The following is a 20,533-nucleotide window of genomic DNA, read 5'->3' on the forward strand; positions in this document are numbered from 1 at the left end:
CGAGAGAAACAGGCAAGGGCCACACTGAGAAAGGCCACACTACCACTCTGCCAAAAGAACAGGGTGGCAGAAGGGATTTCAAAAAGGGACGTTTTTAGACCTGCATATTAGAAAGGTTAATTACTTTAGTTGTATTGTGGACGATGAATTTCAGGGGTAGGGAGTAAAGGGAAAGCTGGGGGATAGCAGGCTATTTAGAGACAAACAGATTTTGCAATAATCCCTGTAGAAGCTCATGAGGCCCTGAACCTAGTGAGCAGGAGTCAGGAGAGGAAGAAGAAATAGAACCAAGTGTTTTCTTGGGGGTAAGATTGCTAGACTTTGGAGAACCTTCTTTTCTAGAAAGCAAAACTTTTGCCAGAGTCAAGCAAAAGAGTGAGGAAGTCCATAACTGAGAGGTCACAGCCAGAGCTGGGCAGAAATCATTTCATCATCCTTTTCTCAGACTGGGACACGCAGAGCATGAAATCACTGAGCTCACGGCCACCTTCACCAAGTTTGACAGAGATGGGAATCGTATTCTGGATGAGAAGGAACAGGAACAAATGCGACAGGACCTGGAGGAAGAGAGGGTGAGCTGGGTTGATGGATGGAGAGACAGTGAAAGGAAATAGCTCACCCTCCCCTTCCCCCAACACACCTAGAACACAAACCCAACCTGAAAACTCTCCCATAGACAGTAAAGATCTCTCTAGAATAGTAGTTCCCAAACTGCTGCACATAAGAATACCCTGGGGGGCCTTTAAAAATCTTCATACTCAGGACACACACTCTAGACCAATTAAACCAGAATCTCTGGGTGTGGGGCCCAGACATCAGTACTTTTAAAAACTCTCTAGGTGATTCCAGTACATAGCTAAGGTTGAGAACCATGCTTTAAAATACAGGCTCAGGGAAAAATGACCAATTGCCCAAGAATCACTGATAATTCCCTCAGAGGACTTACCTTCTTCTGGGAATTTTCAAACTCAGATTCTTGGCTGTCCCTACTCTGCCTGCTCCATCCCAATCCAGTGTAGACCAAAAAAAGTCAAAGGCAGGGTGACAGCAGTCTAGAAAGTGCCAAGAATACTGGTAGTGTCCCTCCTCTGCTAAAATGAGTTGGCCTCTAGTAAACACCTCATCCATCAAGGCTTCTAGGATCTTGTGTTTTCTTTGAGAGGTGACTCCTCCAGAGGTTGGTCCGGCACCACCACCCTGACCCTATTGTCTCCAGAGTCTGGGAGGGAAGGGGAATAGCAAGAACTAGAACCTGAGGCTTGATCCTGAGATCCTGGTAGAGGGGGTGATAGAACAGGAGCTGATGGCTTCCCAGAGTTATCTCCTCCCCTCTAACCTCTGACTTCCTGAGCAGGTGGCCCTCAACACTGAGATTGAGAAACTAGGCCGATCCGTTGTGAGCACCCCACAAGGCGAGTCTGGTCCAGAGGCTGCCAAAGCAGGAGGCTGGGTTTCAGGAGAAGAATTCTACATGTATGTGCAGCCAAGAAGGACTGGCTCAGGGCTGGCAACACTTCTATTATGATACCCTATCTTGTACTTTTCCCCACAACTTTCCAATTCTCTGTCTTACCCCAGGGAGAACCTCTGCTCCCCTTTAATTCTGCCTGCAAGGCTGGGTCTTCCCTTCCTGTTCCAATCCGGACACATGCCCTTCTGTGAACCCTGCCTCTTTAGACATCCAGTCCCCAGACACAGATTTCTGCTCCATTAGTCTCTCTCAAATCCCGCACAGGCTCACAAGGAGAGTTCTGCAGCTGGAGACTGTGCTGGAAGGCGTAGTGTCCCAGGTTGATGCTGTCGGCTCAAAGTTGAAAATGCTGGAGACGAAGGGGTGGCTGGTTCCCTCCCCAGGCGTGGTGAGTGGCCCTTCACCTGGTCCTCCTAGTTCTTCATAGCTGAACTCTGCCATCTTTTCCACTCAGTGGGTGGGGCAAGAGTATTTTTGAAAGACCTATGTTTTCAGGCTCCTGGGGAAACATGTTTACAGTGGTCAGCCTATCAGCAGAGATGGGTCATGGAGATAAGGCCTGGAAGTTGCTTGCCCTGGCCTAAGGGCTGCCTTGGCCACTCTGAGATGGTCTGTGTCAGTCTGTTTGGGCTGATATAATACATTATCATAGATTGGGTGGCTTATAAGCAACACAGGTTTGTTCCTCACAGTTTGGGAGGCTGGGAAGTCTAAGATCAAGATGCCAGTAGATTCAGTATTTGTTGAGGGCCCACTTCCTGATTCATAGACAGCTGACCTCTTGCTGTGCCCTTTCATGGTAGAAGGAGTAAGGGAAGTCTATTTTATTATTTTATTTTATTTATTATCATTTTTTGAGATGGAGTTTTGCTCTTGTTGGCCAGGCTGGAGTGCAATGGCACGATCTTGGCTCACTGCAACCTCCACCTCCTGGGTTCAAGTGATTCTCCTGCCTCAGCCTCCCAAGTTGCTGGGATTACAGGCATGCGCCACCACGCCCAGCTAATTTTGTATTTTTAGTAGAGATGGGGTTTCTCCATGTTGGTCAGGCTGGTCTCGAACTTCTGAGCTCGGGTGATCCACCCACTTCGGCCTCCCAAAATGCTGGGATTACAGGCATGAGCCCATTCATATGTGCTACATACTCACTATCTAATCCCCTCCCAAAGGTCCCACCTCCTAATACTATCACATTGGGGGTACAATTTCAAAGGATGAATTTGGGAGGGATGCAAACAGTCTATAGCAGTCTGAGTTCTCTGGAATCAGATACAGAGAAAAGAAAAGTGGTACACAAACTATTTCTTCAAATGATTTGTCCCTTTCTTCTTCCAACAGGAGGAACAAGCTATTTGGAAGCACCTGCAGCCAGCCCCAGCTGTGACCCCAGACCCTTGGGGAATCGAGGGTGGGCAGGAGAGTAGTGAGGAAGGGGGCCTAAAGCATCAGACAGCAGGCTCCCCTCTCTCTGCCTCCCCACAGGCCCCCTCACCACATCCCCTGCACTTCTAGGACAACAGGTCCCATCATGGCTGCTGCTGAGCCCCACCCAGAATCTGGCCTTTTGAGCCAATGTTTGTGTGTGTGGTGGGCATCATGCTTAGGCTTGTGACTCAGTGTTTCTGTGTGTCGCCACATAGCTCTGTGAAATAACATCTTCCACTGGGCCTTTTACTCCCTGTGTACTTAGCTCTGTGTGTTAATTAAAAAAAAAAAAAAAATTAGCAAACAGGATAAAGGGAGGGAGGGTAATGGCTCTTCCTAAGCACCTGGATAGCCATGGTTTGTGAAAAAGGTAGAAACCAAGACAGCAGGCAGTATCTACATGTCTTCCTACTTCCCAGTGAATCTTATTCTTATCCTTTGTGCATCCCAAGATCTGTTACTAGCACCCATGGGTTTCTCGTTTTCCCCTATAGAGGTTCCCTATAAAAGAGAGAGGAAGCCTTAGAGGACAGGAGACTCTCACCTGGTGAGATTCCAATGTTGCAGAGGAATTAAGTGTGAGGCACTCCTGGAGCAAAGGCTATGAAGGATCTTCTGCAAGAGGCTGCCTCCTGGTCCACTGAACCTGGGAACTGAGTGGGCTTTAACCAGGAGATAAAAATGGAGCCTGAAGGGAATCAGGCAAGGAAATGACCTCAGGATTCAGAGATCTTTGAATTAATATGTGGTGGGTTCTGACATTATTCTTCCATAAGACCATGTGGGTTTCCATGGTGGCTATCAATAAAACTCCTTAGGAAAACTAGGAGTTTGCATTTGCTTCTGGTATTATAGAGGGAAAAAAGGCTGAAACTGTGGGCCATCCATGTGCCTGGGCTGGAATAGTTCATGCTCTCTAGGAGGTATAGAGTAGGTGCAGTGATGTGAAGGAGCTGGGCTACCACAGGAATCCTCAAATAAGAACTTCTAGGCCCAGCACGGTGGCTCACGCTTGTAATCTCCACACTTTGGGAGGCTGAGATGGGTGGATCACTTGAGGCCAGAAGTTCCAGACAAGCCTGGGCAAAATACTGAAACCCTGTCTTTACTAAAAACACAAACAAATTAGCTGGGTGTGGTGGCACGTGCCAGTAATCCCAGCTACTTGGGAGGCTGAGGCATGAGAATTGTTTGAACTCGGAAGGTGGAGGTTGCAGTGAGCCAAGCCGAGATTGCGCTACTTTACTCCAGCTTGGGTGACAGAGCGAGACTCTGTTTCAAAAAAAAGAACTGCTGGTTCGCAGGAATGGCTTGAAATAGTGGCTACTATGGTTGCACCATGGGAAAAGTGAGGACAGGTGACAAGTGAGACTCAGTCCTCAGAGTGGAGACAGTCAGGGTAGGAGGGCTGGGGATAAGGGGTAGCTGGTGTGTGTGTGTGTATGCATATGGTGTACTGGCATCGGGGTGGGGTGAGAAGGTGCAGATGGAGGATAACCAGGGATAAGATAAGAAACTCCTACACCAAGATTTTGGGTGTCCAGGAGCCTGCCTGAGGCCTGTTGAATATCTCCTCTCCCTTCTTCTGTGGCCTTTATCCCTCCTCATTTTGCACCTTCGATTGCTCCCCAGTCACTTCTTCTCATCTACCTCTTTCACTCACTCCTGTTCTCCCATCCCATTAAGTACTCTGTACACCTAGGCGGCTTGTGAAACAGTTTAAATGCAATTAAGATAACCAGAGTGTATCCTCAGCCCTAAAAAAGTTACAGTCCAAACTTTCTTCAAGAAAGGCTGTATCAACTGAAGAGAAGTAGATGCCTGTCTGCAGTTTTAAGAAATAGGGGCCAGTGAGGTGGTGTTAACCCAGGACATTGGGAGGGAGAGTATTTAGGACCAGGGATGAATGCCTGAAGGTTTCCCCCAAAGAGTGGACGAGACAACCTGTAAAACTTTGGATTTCCTGAGCCATCTTTTGATGACTAACTCCAGTGCGGAGTGTCATGGGAGGGGGCAACCTGTCTTTAGTGGTTTTGTTCAGCAGGCCACAAACAGGGTTGACTATTCCCAGACGGGTCATGAGTGGTACAAGACGAGTGATCCCTCCAGGGTGTGACTGTAGGGATGAGCCAGCCCTCAGTCCCAGACGTCGCGACTGTTGGCAGTGGATCGATTCACAACAGCCTGGCGTAGCTTCAGTTTCGGCTCCGGAATCACCCTTTGCTGTGTCATAGACCTGAAGCTGGACTGGACTGCGAGGCGCAGGACTGCAGGGCCGGCCGGGTGGGCGGGGCACACCCAGTGCGCATACGCAGCACCCCGGCCCGGAAACAGCGCAGGGTCAGCCATGGCGGCTGCAGCAGAGGGCGTACTGGCTACCCGGCGTGATGAGCCCGCCAGAGGTACCCGGAATGGATGAGGAGGAAGCGTCCGGTGGGGGGCCTGGGGCTCCGTCTCGGGAGGGCGAGGTTGAGTGTGTGGTTGGCTCACCTGGCAGGAACGGGCTGGTGGCAGGAATGCACTTGTCTCTGCGCGCGAGTGTTTGTCCTGTCAGGGTGACTGGGATGGTTTAGCAGGGGTGCCGGGTATCGGCGAGGGGCTGTGCGAGGGAGGCGAATTGGTGTGTCAGATGGGCAGGGACGCCGTGAAGGACTTGAAATTATGGCAGATGGAGAATGGAGCCGACTTGATGGAATGAAGGCAAGTGGAGGGATGTCGGAACAGGCAGTTTTGGCTGGATTAGCACCGGGTGTAGGCGGGACACTTAGTCATTCTCCCTTGGCCCAGACGATGCCGCCGTGGAGACAGCTGAGGAAGCAAAGGAGCCTGCTGAAGCTGACATCACTGAGCTCTGCCGGGACATGTTCTCCAAAATGGCCACTTACCTGACTGGGGAACTGACGGGTAAGGCTGGGTCTGGGTTGATTGGGGTGCGGTTTGGCCCGAGAGGCCTGGGAGATGGTTAACAGCATCAGTCTGCAGCTCCGTTCCTACCCTGCATGCCCTGAGACAGGCCTCTTGGAAGTTTGGGGACGTCATGAATGGGAGAGAAAGAGAATACAACTCTGCAGGCCTCTGTAACATAGACTAATGAGAAAACAATGACAAAAAAGAATTAATATCCAGCAACATTAATCAAGAAGTGCTTCCTTGGGGAAAGTGTATTTTGAGCAGGGTTGTGAAGGGAACTGTTGGTGGAAAAGGGGGAGATGATACAACTAGTGATGACGCGGTATGTGCAAGCAGTGTGTTTGGCTAAAGCAGATGTGTTTACTGGGATAAAGGGTAATGAGGAACGGGGAATGACCTGCAGATTTAGGGACCTATTAAGTTGGTCTGAGGATTTGATAACCCACCCTTTGGGACATGACTAGTGTTTGATCGTTTCCCAGTGGACACATGACCTATGTGTGGAGGAGGATCAGAAAGTGAAGTATGGACCGGGCGCGGTGGCTCACACCTTTAATCTCAGCATTTGGGAAGCCGAGGCTGGTGGATCACTTGAGGTCAGGAGTTTGAGACCAGCCTGGGCAAAATGGCGAAATCCTGTCTCCACTAAAAGTACAAAAGTTAGCTGGCCGTGTTGGCAGGTGCCTGTAATCCCAGCTACTGGGGAGGCTGAGGCAGGAGAATCACTTGAACCCAGGAGGTGGAGGTTGCAGGTTGCAGTGAACTGAGATCATGCCACTTGCACTCCAGCCTGTGTGACAGAGTGAGACTCCATCTCAAAAAAAAAAAAAAAAAGAAAAAAAGAAAAAAGAGAAAGAAAGTGAAGTCTGGGCCAGTACAGCATCTCAAAAACATTTATTAAATTGTTTCACTTCTCCAGAAAATTACTGTCAGCTAAATTTGTGAATGAGAATCTATGAGAAAAGGCTTGATACAGAATAGTAGCGTTGTGAATCTGTAATTTTTTTTTCTTTTTCTGTTTTTAAGAGACAGGGTCTCACTATGTTGCCTGGGCTGGTCTTGAACTCCTGAGCTCAAGTGATCCTCTTTCCATCTATTTTGGTTTTAAGCCTGGTATCCAGTCTTAGTCTGCTTCCATCCCTCAATATCTACTTGTACAAGTCCTATAAATTCCACTTCTGTAATGTTCTTGCTCCCATGCTCTCCTTTCCATTCCTTTTACCACCACTCTGCCTGAGATCTTCATTACTTTTCTTTTATTATTATTATTATTATTGTTATTTTTTTTAAATATGACCAGGCATGGTGGCTCACGCCTGTAATCCCAGCAATTCAGGAGGCTGAGGTGGGTGGATCACCTGAGGTCAGGAGTTTCAGACCAGCCTGGTCAACATGGCGAAACCCTGCCTCTATAAAAATGTAAAAATTAGCCAGGTGTGGTGGTGCACTCCTGTAATCCCAGCTACTCGGGAGGCTGATGCGGGAGAATCACTTGAACTGGAGAGGTGGAGGTTATAGTGAGCTGTGATCGTGCCGTTGCACTCCAGCCTGGGCGACGGAGGGAGACTCTGTCCTAAATAAATAAATAATAGAGACGAAGTCTGCTCCGTTGCCCAAGCTGGTTTTGAACTAATGGCCTCAAGTGATCCTAATGCCTCAGCTTCCCAAGATGCTGGGATTACAGGTGTGAGCCACTGTGCCCAGCTGTGACTCTCTAAGTTATCAGCCTGATTATTTATTTGTTTGTTATTTTTAGCAAGAGAAACCAGGTAACAAAATGTAGACCTTTGGCTTCCCTTTAACAATTCCAAAGATTTGGCGCTACTAGCCCCAGCATTCTTTCAACTATAATTGACTAGAGCTGAGCAGCTGCCTCTTTTAAAAGGACTAGTGCTATCTAATTTGTCCTTACCACTTCCTGTTTTCTCCCCTGAGACACTGAGAACTAGTGTCAAGTGCCATTGATCACTGTTATTTTTATTAGTAGCAGTACAGAAATGGTTTTCTATACCAATGCCTCTGTCAAAACTGGTAAAGCAAATGATGGGCAAAGAGGACCACATATTCCAAGAAGTAAGGGGAAGCATATCTCTTCGTGGAAGTGAATAATTTTCTTATGCATTTAATGTGCAAACACTTGGCTTACTTTACTCATTTACATTATCTTGCTGGCTTCTAGGTGTTTGAATACATCACCCCTGTTTTATTTTATTTTATTTAGATGGAGTTTTCACTCTTGTTGCCCAGGCTGGAATGCAGTGGCACAGTCCCGGCTCACTGCAACCTCTGTCTCCCCGGTTCAAGCAATTTTCCTGTCCCAGCCTCCCGAGTAGCTGGGTTTATAGGTACATGCCACCACGCCTGGCTAATTTTTTTGTATTTTTACTAGAGATGGGGTTTCTCCATGTTGGCCAGGCTGGACTCGAACTCCTGACCTCAAGTGATCCACCACCTTGGCCTCCCAAAGTGCTGGGATTATAGGTGTGAGGTGCAATGCCTAGCCGTGACCTTTGTTTTAGAGAGACTAATTTGATAGCAGTATCAATATGAGAGTATAGATATGGGGGAGAGAGAACAGAAAGAGATGAGCAATAATTCAGATGAAAAGTAATAGAGGACCAGGCACTGTGGCTCATGCCTGTAATCCTAGCACTTTGGGAGGCAGGAGGATTGCTTGAGGCCAGTAGTTCAAGACCACCCTGGGCAACATAGCACGACTCCATCCTTGTAGTCTTGTCTTTTCCCCTGCCATGCAGAGGTTACATGCTCCAAGTAATCTAATAATAATAAAAGAAAAGTAATGATGATCTGAGGCAGAGTGGTGGTAAAAGGAATGGAAAGGAGAGCATGGGTACAAGAACATTACAGAAATGGACTGTATAGGACTTGATTAAGTAGATATTGAGGGATGGAAGCAGACCAAGATGTATCTGAGGTTTTAAGCCTGGGTGGTGCCATCAGCCAAAATAGCTGGAAAGAGGAACCATGTTTAGTGTGAAAATATTTTCAGTTTTGGTTTGACTGCTTGTTGATGCAACTAGGGAACTCAGGTGACTTATACATTGGATTCCAGAGCTCAGAGACTGATCAGAAAACAAGAAACAGATTTCAGAGTCACTTTCATAGTGGTGCGATTGGAGGCTGTGCAGGATGAGATTGCCAAGGAAGAGCTTAGAAGTAGGTAAGAGAGCCTAGGCTAAAATGTCAGGGAATGTGTATATGGTGCACTTAATTTGTTTTTAATAACACTTAACATACCTAGGTTTCCAAATGATTTATTATATAATTAATTTTAAGCAAATGGTTCTTTTCCTATGATTGTTATTCTTACTTGCACAAATGCTTTATTGAATTTAAGAGTAAATTGATATTTCCTCTTAAACTAGGCTAGTTTCTAGCATAATCCTGGGAATACCCATAGGTATGTGCTACCCACATAAACATCAGTTACGTGTTACAGCTGAGAAAAAGCTGAGCGCTGATAGTTAAGGGGGTCTGATAAGAAAGGATCTGGCATAGAAATCTAAGAAGAGCAGTTAGAGATTAGAAAATCGGTATAGTACAATGCTATAGCAGCCAAAAGAAATGAGCATTTCTCAAAGAGAAAGATCAGTAATGTCCGAGACAATGAGAGGTTTAAGAGGATAAGAACTGAGCAAATGCCATGGATTTGGTGGTTAGCAGGGCACTGATGACCTTGGAGCATGTAATCTCTGGATGGTAGGGCTAAAGACCAGACTGCAAGGGTATATGCAAGTAAATGTTAAGGAAGAGGATGTAGTGAGTGTCAGCTACTTTTTCAAATTGTTTAGCAGCGAAGCTCCTTTGCTTTACTGAGCAAATGATATAGGTGTAGCAGAATAGAGAGAGTGCTTTTGAGCTGGAGGAAATCTGAATATATTGCTATATAGAGAGGAAGGTGCCAGGAGAGAGGGAGAATTTGGAAGTGCAAGTGAAAGGAGATGATTGAAGAGAGGCCCTGAAGAAGTAGAAGTGTTTGGGATCAAGGCCACAAGAGGAGGGGGCTGTCTTGGCAAGAATAGAAACACTTCTGCCTCTTGGGAAGATATTAAGATCCAGAGAAGTTTAGAAGTAAGGCAGAGAGAAAAACAAAAAACAAAAGAAGTAAGGCAGAGAGGTTGAAGCAGCTTATGTTTATAGACTTGGCCTTGGGAAAGTTGGAGTAGAGGCCATTTGCTTTGAATGGGGATAGGGAAAGAACTGAGGATATGAGAAGCAGACAGATGGTTTGGAACTGTCACTGCATAAAATGCAATATAGAATTATACATGGTAATAAATGAGTTAACTAAGAAGTAGTGAGGTCCTAGCTGATTGTGTGTGTGTGTGTGTGTGTGTGTGTGTGTGTGTATATATATATATAAAATTTTTTTTTTTTTTTTTTTTGAGATGGAGTCTCACTCTCTCGCCCAGGCTGGAGTGCAGTGGTGCGATCTCGGCTCACTGCAACCTTCGCCTCCCGAATTCAAGCAGTTCTCTGCCTCAGCCTCCTGAGTAGCTGAGATTACAGGTGCCTGCCACCACGCCTGGCTAATTTTTTTGTATTTTTAGTAGAGATGGGGTTTCACTATCTTGGCCAGGTTGGCCTTGAACTCCTGACCTTGTGATCACCCACCTTGGCCTCCCAAAGTGCTGGGATTACAGGCATGAGCCACTGCGCCCGGCCTGATAGTATGTATATTATATGTCTGTATGTTAAATGTTTTCATGCTGTAGAAGTACCAAGACTATTTTACCTCCCTTTTCTTAGGACATGAGTTTATTATTTCCCTTTGTAACCACGATCCTGAACCTTCTGGATCTTGTTTGGTTTAAATAATTTTCTGATTGTTGCCTGAATTTCTACTGAGACTTTCAGAGTACATAGGCAGAGTTATAAATGTCATAGATCAAAAGTGGCCCACTCCATTGACACTTCCTTGGTCCTGCCTTGAACTACCACTTAGCCTATACTCCCATATTCTAATGATCTAAGACAAATCTTACAGGCATTACGTCTTCTGTTTAATTTTCAAGCCACCAGTGAAGACTATAAGCTCCTGGAAAATATGAATAAACTCACCAGTTTGAAGTATCTTGAAATGAAAGATATTGCTATAAACATTAGTAGGAATTTAAAGGACTTAAACCAGAAATGTAAGTAATAATATTTTTAATTAAACATGTTTGTATTTAATGTTCTTTTGTGCTTGGGGCCATGGAGAAGAGGAGGGAACATGACATCCTTGTCTCGTGGGAGCTTGTTTTCTAAAAATGAATTGCAAATTTAAGATGAATCTCTTCCATTCTGAGGATGAGCATGTTTTGTTGGTATGGTTATTTTTGCTTCTAAATCTTGATTTTATCAGTTTATTCCTGGAAGGGAGGGGGCGAAGGAGGCGTGGCCAGATTCTAATGAACTGATTTACAAATCCATAAAGGATTACTCTGTAAGCAGAAAACCAAAAACTCTATAATGGAAAACACTAATTTAGAGTAATTGAATATATTTTTTCCATTGACTTATTATTTTTGTGTTCCTTGTCTCTTGGGTGCTCTTTCTTGGTATGGGAGTACCCAAGAAACAGAATCAGTAATGGAAAGATTGCTCGAGGAGCAAGAAATTAAAAAGAATGGAAAATTAGTAGATGAGAGACACTAAGTCTGGGCCACAGTTGAGGCTGATCAACTAGCTACTGTCTTCTAAAGCACCTGCCCTGCTAGTGGTCAGAATCATGTCACTCCACCTAATCTGTCTTAGCATAGCTGGAGAGACACTAGCATTATTACTTTTCCACTCTTTTCCTATATTCCTTGTTGATAAAACCATATAAACATGAGTTTTTTCTTTGTTTTTAAAGATGCTGGACTACAGCCTTATCTGGATCAGATCAATGTCATTGAAGAGCAGGTAGCAGCTCTTGAGCAGGCAGCTTACAAGTTGGATGCATATTCAAAAAAACTGGGTAACCGTTTTTATTTTTGTTTTGATATAATAAAGAGTGCCTCTTGGCCAGCATGTCCTTAGTAAACGTAATAGTTAACATTTATGGTGTGCCTACAGTGATCTATTAATCTTCACAAAACCTTAGTAATTTATTATTATATTAATAAAAACAACATTTCCCGATTACTTAATGATATATCAGGCACTATTCTTAGTGCTTTACATGTATTATGTTTATTTTTTGTTTTGTTTTTTTTGAGACGGGTTTCATTCTTGTTACCGAAGCTGGAGTGCAATGGTGTGATCTCAGCTCACCGCAACCTCCACCTCCTGGGTTCAAGCGATTCTCCTGCCTCAGCCCCGCCAAGTAGCTGGGATTACAGGCGTGCCACCATGCCCGGCTAATTTTGTATTTTTAGTAGAGACAGGGTTTCTCCATGTTGTCAGGCTGGTCTCGATCTCCCAAGCTCAGGTGATCTGCCTACCTCGACCTGGCCTGTATTGTGTGTTTTATCTTCCCAATAATCTGAGGTGAGTACATGATTTTTGTTTTGTTTTTTGTACTTTTAGTAGAGACGGGGTTTCACCATGTTGGCCAGGCTGGTCTTGAACTCCTGACCTCATGATATGCCTACCTCAGCCTCCCAAAGTGCTGGGATTACAGGCATGAGCCACCACGTCTGGCTTAAGTACATGATTTTTATCCCTATTTTGTAGGCAAGGAAACTGGCTTAAGGACACAAAGCCAGTACATGTAAGAGCCATATTCTAAGCAGGTCTGTTTGCTTACAAAGCTCAAGGTCTTATTTATAGTTGAGAAGGCAAAAGCACCTTTAATAATGTAGATAAATATGTCTTTTTTTTTTTTTTTTTTTTTTTTTTTTTTTTTTTGAGACGGAGTCTCGCTCTGTCGCCCAGGCTGGAGTGCAGTGGCCGGATCTCAGCTCACTGCAAGCTCCGCCTCCCGGGTTCACGCCATTCTCCTGCCTCAGCCTCCCGAGTAGCTGGGACTACAGGCGCCCGCCAGGTCGCCCGGCTAGTTTTTTGTATTTTTAGTAGAGACGGGGTTTCACCATCTTAGCCAGGATGGTCTCGATCTCCTGACCTCGTGATCCGCCCGTCTCGGCCTCCCAAAGTGCTGGGATTACAGGCTTGAGCCACCGCGCCCGGCCGATAAATATGTCTTAAACAAATAGTCAGTTGAGGATTTTCTTGAAAGATCACTTTTCCTTTGAGGAAGAAACTGGTACTTTTAGTGCTTGTGGCTTACTAACTGGCTCTGGCTCTTACATACATGGTTAAAAGTAAAGAATTTAGTGTTTTTTTGTTTTTTTGTTGTTGTCTTGTTTTGTTTTGTTTTCATAAGAGATGAGGCCTTGCTGTGTCACCCAGGCTAGGGTGCAGTGGCGTGATCATAGCTCACTGTAGCCTTGAACTCCTGGGCTCTAGTGATCCTCCTGCCTCAGCCTCCTGAGTAGCTGGGACTACAGGTGTGCACCATCGCATCCAGCTACTTTAAAAAATTTGTTTTTGAAATAAGGCCTTGCTGTGTTGCCCAGGCTGGTCTCAAACTCATGGCCTCAAGCAGGAGCACCTCAGCCTCTCAAGTAGCTGGAATCACAGGCCTGAGCCATCACATCTGGCCTGAGTTTGTTTTTGTCCTAGATAACATTTATAGATTATTTTATTTTCATCATTTAACAAGGGCTGATTACTTCAAGAGAGTAGTTTGTAGTAGGCTAGGGTTTGATATGGGTGGTGATTAACAATCAGTTTTATTTTCTACAGTTACATTTAGCCAATGATTACTGTGAACCTTACTGTGTAGAAGGCAGGGGTAACCTTACCATGTAGAAGGTATCTTGGTTCACAGTAACCATTTGTGACAGAGTCCCTTTTTCTGTTAAAATTGTGAAACCAGGTGCTTTCATGATTTTAATAGAAAAATGAGATGTCACAGTAAGAGGCTTATTTGATGGCCTTTTAAATCTCTGTATCTTTCAAAATTGCTTTCCTGGAGTAAGGTGTAAGGATAAGAACATAAAAGAGGAAACATACATTTATACTTCCTGAGGGTTCCAGTCTGGTTCCAGAGGGCAACTGGGACAGTGCTGAGAGAGGCAGTTTTTCAGTAAGGCTCCCGATAGGTCAAGTGACAGATCTGCCCCATCCTGGTGGAGCTGTCTAAGCAGATGCTGTTGACAGGGTTAGGACTTCGTGAACCTGTGTTAGGCTCTCGATTCTGAGTGTCTGTGCTTGAATTCTTATTCCAAGTTCTACAGATCAATGATCTGTATATTTGGACAGATGATGAGATAGAAGCTAATAGATTTTTAGCAATATAATACGTATTTTTTTAACTTGACTGGAAATGCTAACTAAAAACTCTTTGTAAGAGCCAGTTTTAAAAGATGTAACTCTCCCTCATCCCTCACAGAAGCCAAGTACAAGAAGCTGGAGAAGCGATGAGAAACTTATTTCTATGGGACAGAGTCTTTCTTTTTAATGTGGAAGAATGTCTTATAAAACCTGAATCCTGAGGCTGATGAATTGTGAAAACTCCTCAAAAGGAAACTATGCTGGTCATCCCAGAAACATCTCAATGTTAGAGTAAACTGGAGGACTGTGGCTATTCCTGAACCTTCTTTGAGGCAGAATCCCTCAGAATCTCACACTTATAACTCCCTACCTTTTACTTGAATGCTTTACCATATTCAGGACAGAGACTCTCACAAAGTTCAGAAAACAGCTGGGCTTACCAGTGAAATCAAATGAGAGGACCTATTTTCTCTGGTAGTGGTTGATTACTACATTATTTTCTTAAGTGGCTGGTTTTTGAGCTACTAGGTAAATGGTTGTTTTTTCTGTTAATGATGCTAATGTGTTGTAAACAAGATTCTAAATTTAAAAAGGAAAACCAACTTGTTCTTTGCAGCTTATCACCTTGTGAATGTTGGTAACTTACTTTTCCATAGTGTTGCAAATAACATAAAATCTTAAAATAATTCCAAGCTGAATCTTCTAGATTGAGCAGAAATGGTGAAAGGAGTATTGATAACTTGGCATATGTGATGGGCCCCTCTTGTTTATTTTCTGTGTGAGTCAGATTGACATGTGGCCAGTTTTGGAAATGTGATGAAAACAAAGACTAGATGGGTATGTGTGTTTATGTGTTGGGTGGGGAGTTGAGGATTGCCACTCATAAAATAAAGGATTTTATAAAATGCCTTCCTACTGTGTGTGTGGATCGGGGGGATCTTAGGGACCTAATCGACTTCTTTTCACACTAAAGACATCAGACAATGGGACATACTGACTGACCAGTCTAGGTTGAAAGATAGGCAGCCTTACCCAGAACACAACATCAGCAGCTGAGAAGGTGTCTGAGGTCCCCAATTACATATCCCAAAGAGTTTCTTACTTCTGTTTCTGTCGTTTCCCCTCTGTTCCAGATGGTCATCATTTATCCTCTGTTCTTCTGGACTGTTGCTGTGGGCTCTTCTCATCTTAACTGTCCCTCCATACCACCCTCCACACTGCTGCCAGAGCAGTCTTAAAAATATAAACTGGCCCTATTACTCCCGCTTAGAACCCTATAGTGATGTATCATGGCCTTTTTGAAAAAACTAGACTTTCATTACACATACAAGTCCCTTATGTTTTTTCGTTTGTTTATAGACAGGGTCTCTATTGTCACCCAGGCTGGAGTGTGGTGGTATGATAATAGCTCACTACAGTCTTGACCTCCTGGGCTCAACTGATCCTCCCACCTCAGCCTCCTGAATAGCTAGGACTACCAGCATGCTCCACCATGCCTTGCTAATTATTTTTTATACAGATGGAGTCTCACTATGTTGTCCAGGCTGGTCTTGAACTGGCCTCAAGTGATTCTCTTACCACAGCCTGCCAGAGTGCTGGAATTGTAGGCATGAACCACCATGCCTAACATAAGGCCCTATTTAAACATCTTTTTAAAACTTGTAATATGTATATTATCTTCTCCCATTATAAAAAATAAAGAGAAATTAAACTGTAACTCTACCATTTCAACATAGAATCAGTCTTACCCCTTCCAAACCTTTTCCTTTTCCGTGCATGTATTGATCTTTTCTTGTTTTTTTAGATGAAGTCTCGCTCTGTTGCCCGGGCTGGAGTGCACTGGTGCAATATCAGCTCACTGCAACCTCTGTCTCCCAGGTTCAAGCAATTCTCCTGCCTCAGCCTTCCGGGTAGCTGAGATTACAGGTGCCTACCACCACGCCAGGCTAATTTTTGTATTTTCAGTGGATGGGGTTTCACCACATTGGCCAGGCTAGTCTCGAACTCCTGACCTCAGATGATCCACCCACCTCGGCCTCCCAAAGTGCTGGGATTACAGGCGTGAGCCACTGTGCCCGGCCATATTGATCTACCATTTTTATTTCCTGTTACACTGTGTTCAGCTATCTTTAGCCACCTTAAATTCCCATGGATGAGTTTTCATAAACTTTTTTAGAATAGATTTAGATTTACAAGAAAGTTGCAAAGATAATACAGAATTTCATGGATGAGGTTTTTATATTGATATGTAATAGATGTATGTATTTTCAGAGTACATGTGATAATTTAATACATGTATGTAATGTATAAAAAATCAGAGTTATTGGGATATCCATCACCTTAATATTTATTTCGTCTTTATGCTAGGAACATTATTTGAATTATTCTCTTCTACCTATTTTGAAATGTACAATAGATTAACATTAACTATAATCACTCTTCTGATCTATCATAGGTCTTATTTCTTCTGTATTTGTGTCCACTAATCAAACTCTTTATCCTCACATCCCCACTACCTTTCCTGGCCTCTGGTAACCACCAATCTACCTCCATCTCCATGAGATCCACTTTTTTAGCTCCCATATGTGAGTGAGAACATGTAATATTTGTCTTTTCTGTGCTTGGCTTAGTTCAGTTAACACAATGACCTCCAGTTTCATCCATGTTGCTGAGAATGACAGAATTTCATTCCTTTTATGGCTGAACAATATTCCATTGTGTATATGTACCACATTTTCTTTACCCATTCCTCCACTGATGGGCACTTAGGTTGATTCCATATTTTAGCTTTTGTGAGTAGTGCTGCAATAAACATAAGAGTGCATATATCTCTTTGATAATGTTGATTTCCTTTCTTTTGGACACATACCCAGTAGTGGAATTTGCTGGATCACATTGTAGTTCTATTTTTAGTTTTTGGAGGAAACTCCATACAATTTTCCATAGTGGCTGTACTAATTTACATTCCCAACAACTGTGTGTAAGAGTTCCTCTTTCTCTGCATCCTTGCCAGCATCTGTGAATTCCTGTCTTCCTGATAGGAAATTTTAAGTGGGATGAGGTGATACCTTGTTGTGGTTTTGATTTGCGTTTCTCTGATGATTAGTGATGTTGAGCATTTTTTCTTATAGCTGTTGGCCATTTGTATGTCTTGAGAAATGTCTATTTTGATCTTTTGCTCCACCTCCTTTTTTTTTAAGAGATGAGTTCTCATTATGTTGCTCATGCTGGAATCAAACTGGGCTAAACAGTCTTCCTGGGGCTGGGCTTAGTGACTGAGGCCTGTAATCCCAGCACTTTGGGAGGCTGAGTAGGTGGACCATCTGAAGTCAGGAGTTCAAGGCCAGCCTGGCCAACATAGTGAAACCCTATCTCTACTAAAAATACAAAAAATTAGCCGGGCATGATGGTGAGCACCTGTAATCCCAGCTACTTGGGAGGCTGAGGCAGGAGAATCACTTGGACCCTGGAGGTGGAGGCTGCAGTGAGCTGAGACTGCACCACTGCACTCCAACCTGGGTGACAAAGTGAGATTCCATCCCCCCACCCCACCCCCCAAAAAAAGAAAACATAAACACCGCCTGCTTCAGCCTCCTGGATAGCTGGGACTATAGGCAAGCATCACCACATATGGCTTTGCCCATTTTTAGATAGGATTATTTATGTTTTTTTTTTTGCTATTGAGTTGTTTGAGCTCCTTGTTTTATTTATTCTGGTTATTAATCCCTTATCAGATGGATAGTTTGCAAATATTTTCTTCCATTCTGTGGGTTGTGTCTTCACTTTGTTGATTGTTTCCTTTGCTGTGCAGAGCTTTTTAGTTTGATATAATCCTATTAGTCTATTTTTGCTTTTGTTGCCTGTGCTTTTGAAGTCGTATACAAAAAAATTTTTGCCCAGATCAATGTCTTGGAACATTTCCCCAGTATTTTCTTCTGGTAGCTTCGTAGTTTGAGGTCTTAATTTAAGTCTTTAATCCATTTTGATGTGATTTTTGTATATGGTGAGAGATAGAGTTGAGTTTCATTCTTCAGTTTAGGGCTATGCAGTTCTTCAAGAATCATTTATTGAAGAGATTGTCCTTTCCTCATTGTATGTTCTTGGCACCTTTGTACTTTCGGTACTGACTAAAATGAGTTGGCTGTAAATGCATGTATTTATATGTGAGTTTTCTATTCTGTTCCATTGGTCTATGTGTCCATTTTTATGTCAGTACCATACTGATTGGGTTACTATAGCTTTGTAGCAGATTTTTAGGTTGGGTAGCATCATGCCTTCAGCTTTGTGCTTTTTGCTCAGGATTGCTTTGGCTCTTTGGGGTCTCTTGTGGTTCCATATAGATTTTAGGATTTTTTTTTCTATTTCTATTTCTTTGGAGCAGCAGTCCCTAATCTTTTTGGCACCAGGGACCGCTTTTGTGGAAGACAATTTTTCCATGGACGTGGGGGGGATTTTTTTTTTAATGGTATGAACCATATTTATTGAAAACATTATTTCTCACCTTTCTCAAATTGAAGACTGCAAAAAATAAGAGCAGTGCTTTAATGAGTTGTCATTAACCTTGAGAGCAGTGGCGCTGCCTCTCCACGCTCTGGGTACAGTGGAAACCGTGGCTGGTGCGTGCCACATCTATCCCACCTCGCTTTACAAAACAGTTCTGATGTCACTATCGTGGCCGGGCGCGGTGACTCACGCCTGCAATCCCAGCACTTTGGGAGGCCGAGGTGGGCGGATCACGAGGTCAAGAAGATCGAGACCATCCTGGCTAACATGGTGAAACCCCGTCTCCACTAAAAATACAAAAAAAAAATTAGCTGGGTGTGGTGGCGGGCGCCTGTAGTCCCAGCTCCTCTGGAGGCTGAGGCAGGAGAATGGCGTGAAGCTGGGAGGCGGAGCTTGCAGTGAGCCGAGATAGCGCCACTGCACTCCAGCCTGGGCGACAGAGCTAGACTCCGTCTCAAACAAAAACAAAAACAAAACAAAACAACAAAGTATCGTACATGACATTTACCTTAGAAAAAGATAGCTGAATGTAGGGATGGGGGATGGTTTGGGGATGAAACTGTTCCACCTCAGATCATCAGGCATCAGATTCTTGTAAGGTACGCAGCGCCCTAGAACCCTCGCATGGGCAGTTCACAACAGGGTTCCAGCCTCTGTAAGAATCTGGCACCACCACTGATCTGATAGGAAGTGAGCTCAGGCGGTTATTCTCACTTGCCCACCGCTCACCTCCTGCTGTGCATCCTGGTTCCTAACAGGTTACAGATGGGTACTGGTCCATAGCCCGGGGGTTGGGGATCCTTGCTGTAGAGAATGCCATTTGTATTTTGATAGGGATTGGATTGATCTGTAAATTGCTTCAGGTAGTGTTGTCATTTTTTTTTTTGGTTGAGACGGAGTCTCCCTCTGTTTCCCAGGCTGGAGGCTGGAGTGCAGCAGCTCACTGCAAGCTCCGCCTCCCAGCTTCACGCCATTCTCCTGCCTCAGCCTCCCGAGTAGCTGGGACTACAGGCGCCCGCCACCATGCCTGGCTAATTTTTTTGTATTTTTAGTGGAGACGGGGTTTCACCGTGTTAGCCAGGATGGTCTCGATCTCCTGACCTCATGATCCGCCCGTCTCGGCCTCCCAAAGTGCTGGGATTACAGGCTTGAGCCACCGCGCCCGGCTTCTAACAGTCTTTTTCATGGAGTCTTTTGATTTTTCAATATGGATGAGTTTTTATATCTTACTTTTGTATCCTTTTCTGGGAATTATTACCTGCTCAGGTTTGGCAAACTTCTACTCTTCTTCAAGATTCAGTCTTGAGTGCCACTCCTGGGCGGTGTTGTATTATCCAAAGATTAGGAAAAAATGCATGCTTACATGCCAGCAAAGCAGAGCCATCAGTGTTTATGAGGCAAGAAACAAAAAAGAAGCCTTGCAGGCTGTGGGAAAAGCCAGAACTTTGTAGTTTTGTTTGGTTTTTGAGACAGGGCTTGCTCTGTCACCCAGGCTGGAGAGCAGTGGCAAGGTAATAGCTCACTGAAGCCTCCATCTCCTGGGCTCAAGTGATCCCCCAACTTCAGCCTCTGGAGTAGCTGGGAGTATAGGCATACGCCACCATGCCCAGCTAACTTTTTTTTTTTTTTCAGGCTTCATTCACTTTATTTTTCTTGTATAAAAACCCTATGTTGTAGCCACAGCTGGAGCCTGGGTCCACTGCAGGGAGACTCTGGTGTGGGTCTTGACAAGGTGGTCAGTGATTTCCTGATAGGGAGACTTGGTAAATACAGTCTCCTTCCAGAGGTCAGGGGTCAGGTAGCTGTAGGTCTTAGAGATGGCATCAAAGGTGGCCTTGGCGAAGTTGTCCAGGGTGGCAGTGCAGCCCCGGGCTGAGGTGTAGCAGTCATCGATACCAGCCATCATGAGCAGCTTCTTGGGCACAGGTGCTGAGACGATGCCAGTGCCCCTGGGTGCAG

The 20,533-nt window shown here is 44.5% G+C and overlaps 2 protein-coding genes across 5 annotated transcripts in view; both read left to right on the forward strand.

The window, feature by feature from the left end:
• PKD2L1 (polycystin 2 like 1, transient receptor potential cation channel) overlaps positions 1–3,719 on the forward strand; it is a 43,638-nt gene extending 39,919 nt beyond the window's left edge. For both annotated transcript variants that reach the window (XM_010356092.2, XM_030941163.1), the window contains exons 12-16: positions 446–572; positions 1,355–1,473; positions 1,736–1,859; positions 2,810–2,894; positions 3,391–3,719. In XM_010356092.2, the coding sequence (XP_010354394.2) occupies positions 446–572; positions 1,355–1,473; positions 1,736–1,859; positions 2,810–2,894; positions 3,391–3,422 (487 nt within the window). In that variant the 3' untranslated portion in view covers positions 3,423–3,719. The remainder of the gene's footprint in view (positions 1–445; positions 573–1,354; positions 1,474–1,735; positions 1,860–2,809; positions 2,895–3,390) is intronic.
• A 1,477-nt stretch (positions 3,720–5,196) lies between these two features.
• On the forward strand, positions 5,197–14,980 carry BLOC1S2 (biogenesis of lysosomal organelles complex 1 subunit 2). 3 transcript variants are annotated; one of them, XM_010356091.2, is made up of 5 exons: positions 5,197–5,298; positions 5,684–5,800; positions 10,843–10,962; positions 11,667–11,771; positions 14,190–14,980. In XM_010356091.2, the coding sequence occupies exons 1-5, from the start codon at positions 5,244–5,246 to the stop codon at positions 14,219–14,221; spliced, it is 429 nt and encodes a 142-aa protein (XP_010354393.1). In that variant the 5' UTR covers positions 5,197–5,243; the 3' UTR covers positions 14,222–14,980. The 3 variants fall into 3 exon arrangements, with proteins under 3 accessions (XP_010354393.1, XP_030796932.1, XP_030796933.1); XM_030941072.1 differs by lacking the exon at positions 5,197–5,298 and adding an exon at positions 5,359–5,596; XM_030941073.1 differs by lacking the exons at positions 5,197–5,298; positions 5,684–5,800 and adding an exon at positions 8,195–8,987.
• Positions 14,981–20,533: the final 5,553 nt, after the last annotated feature.

Source organism: Rhinopithecus roxellana, chromosome 11 (assembly GCF_007565055.1).
Source record: "Rhinopithecus roxellana isolate Shanxi Qingling chromosome 11, ASM756505v1, whole genome shotgun sequence".
In the NCBI taxonomy this organism is placed as follows: Eukaryota; Metazoa; Chordata; class Mammalia; order Primates; family Cercopithecidae; genus Rhinopithecus; species Rhinopithecus roxellana.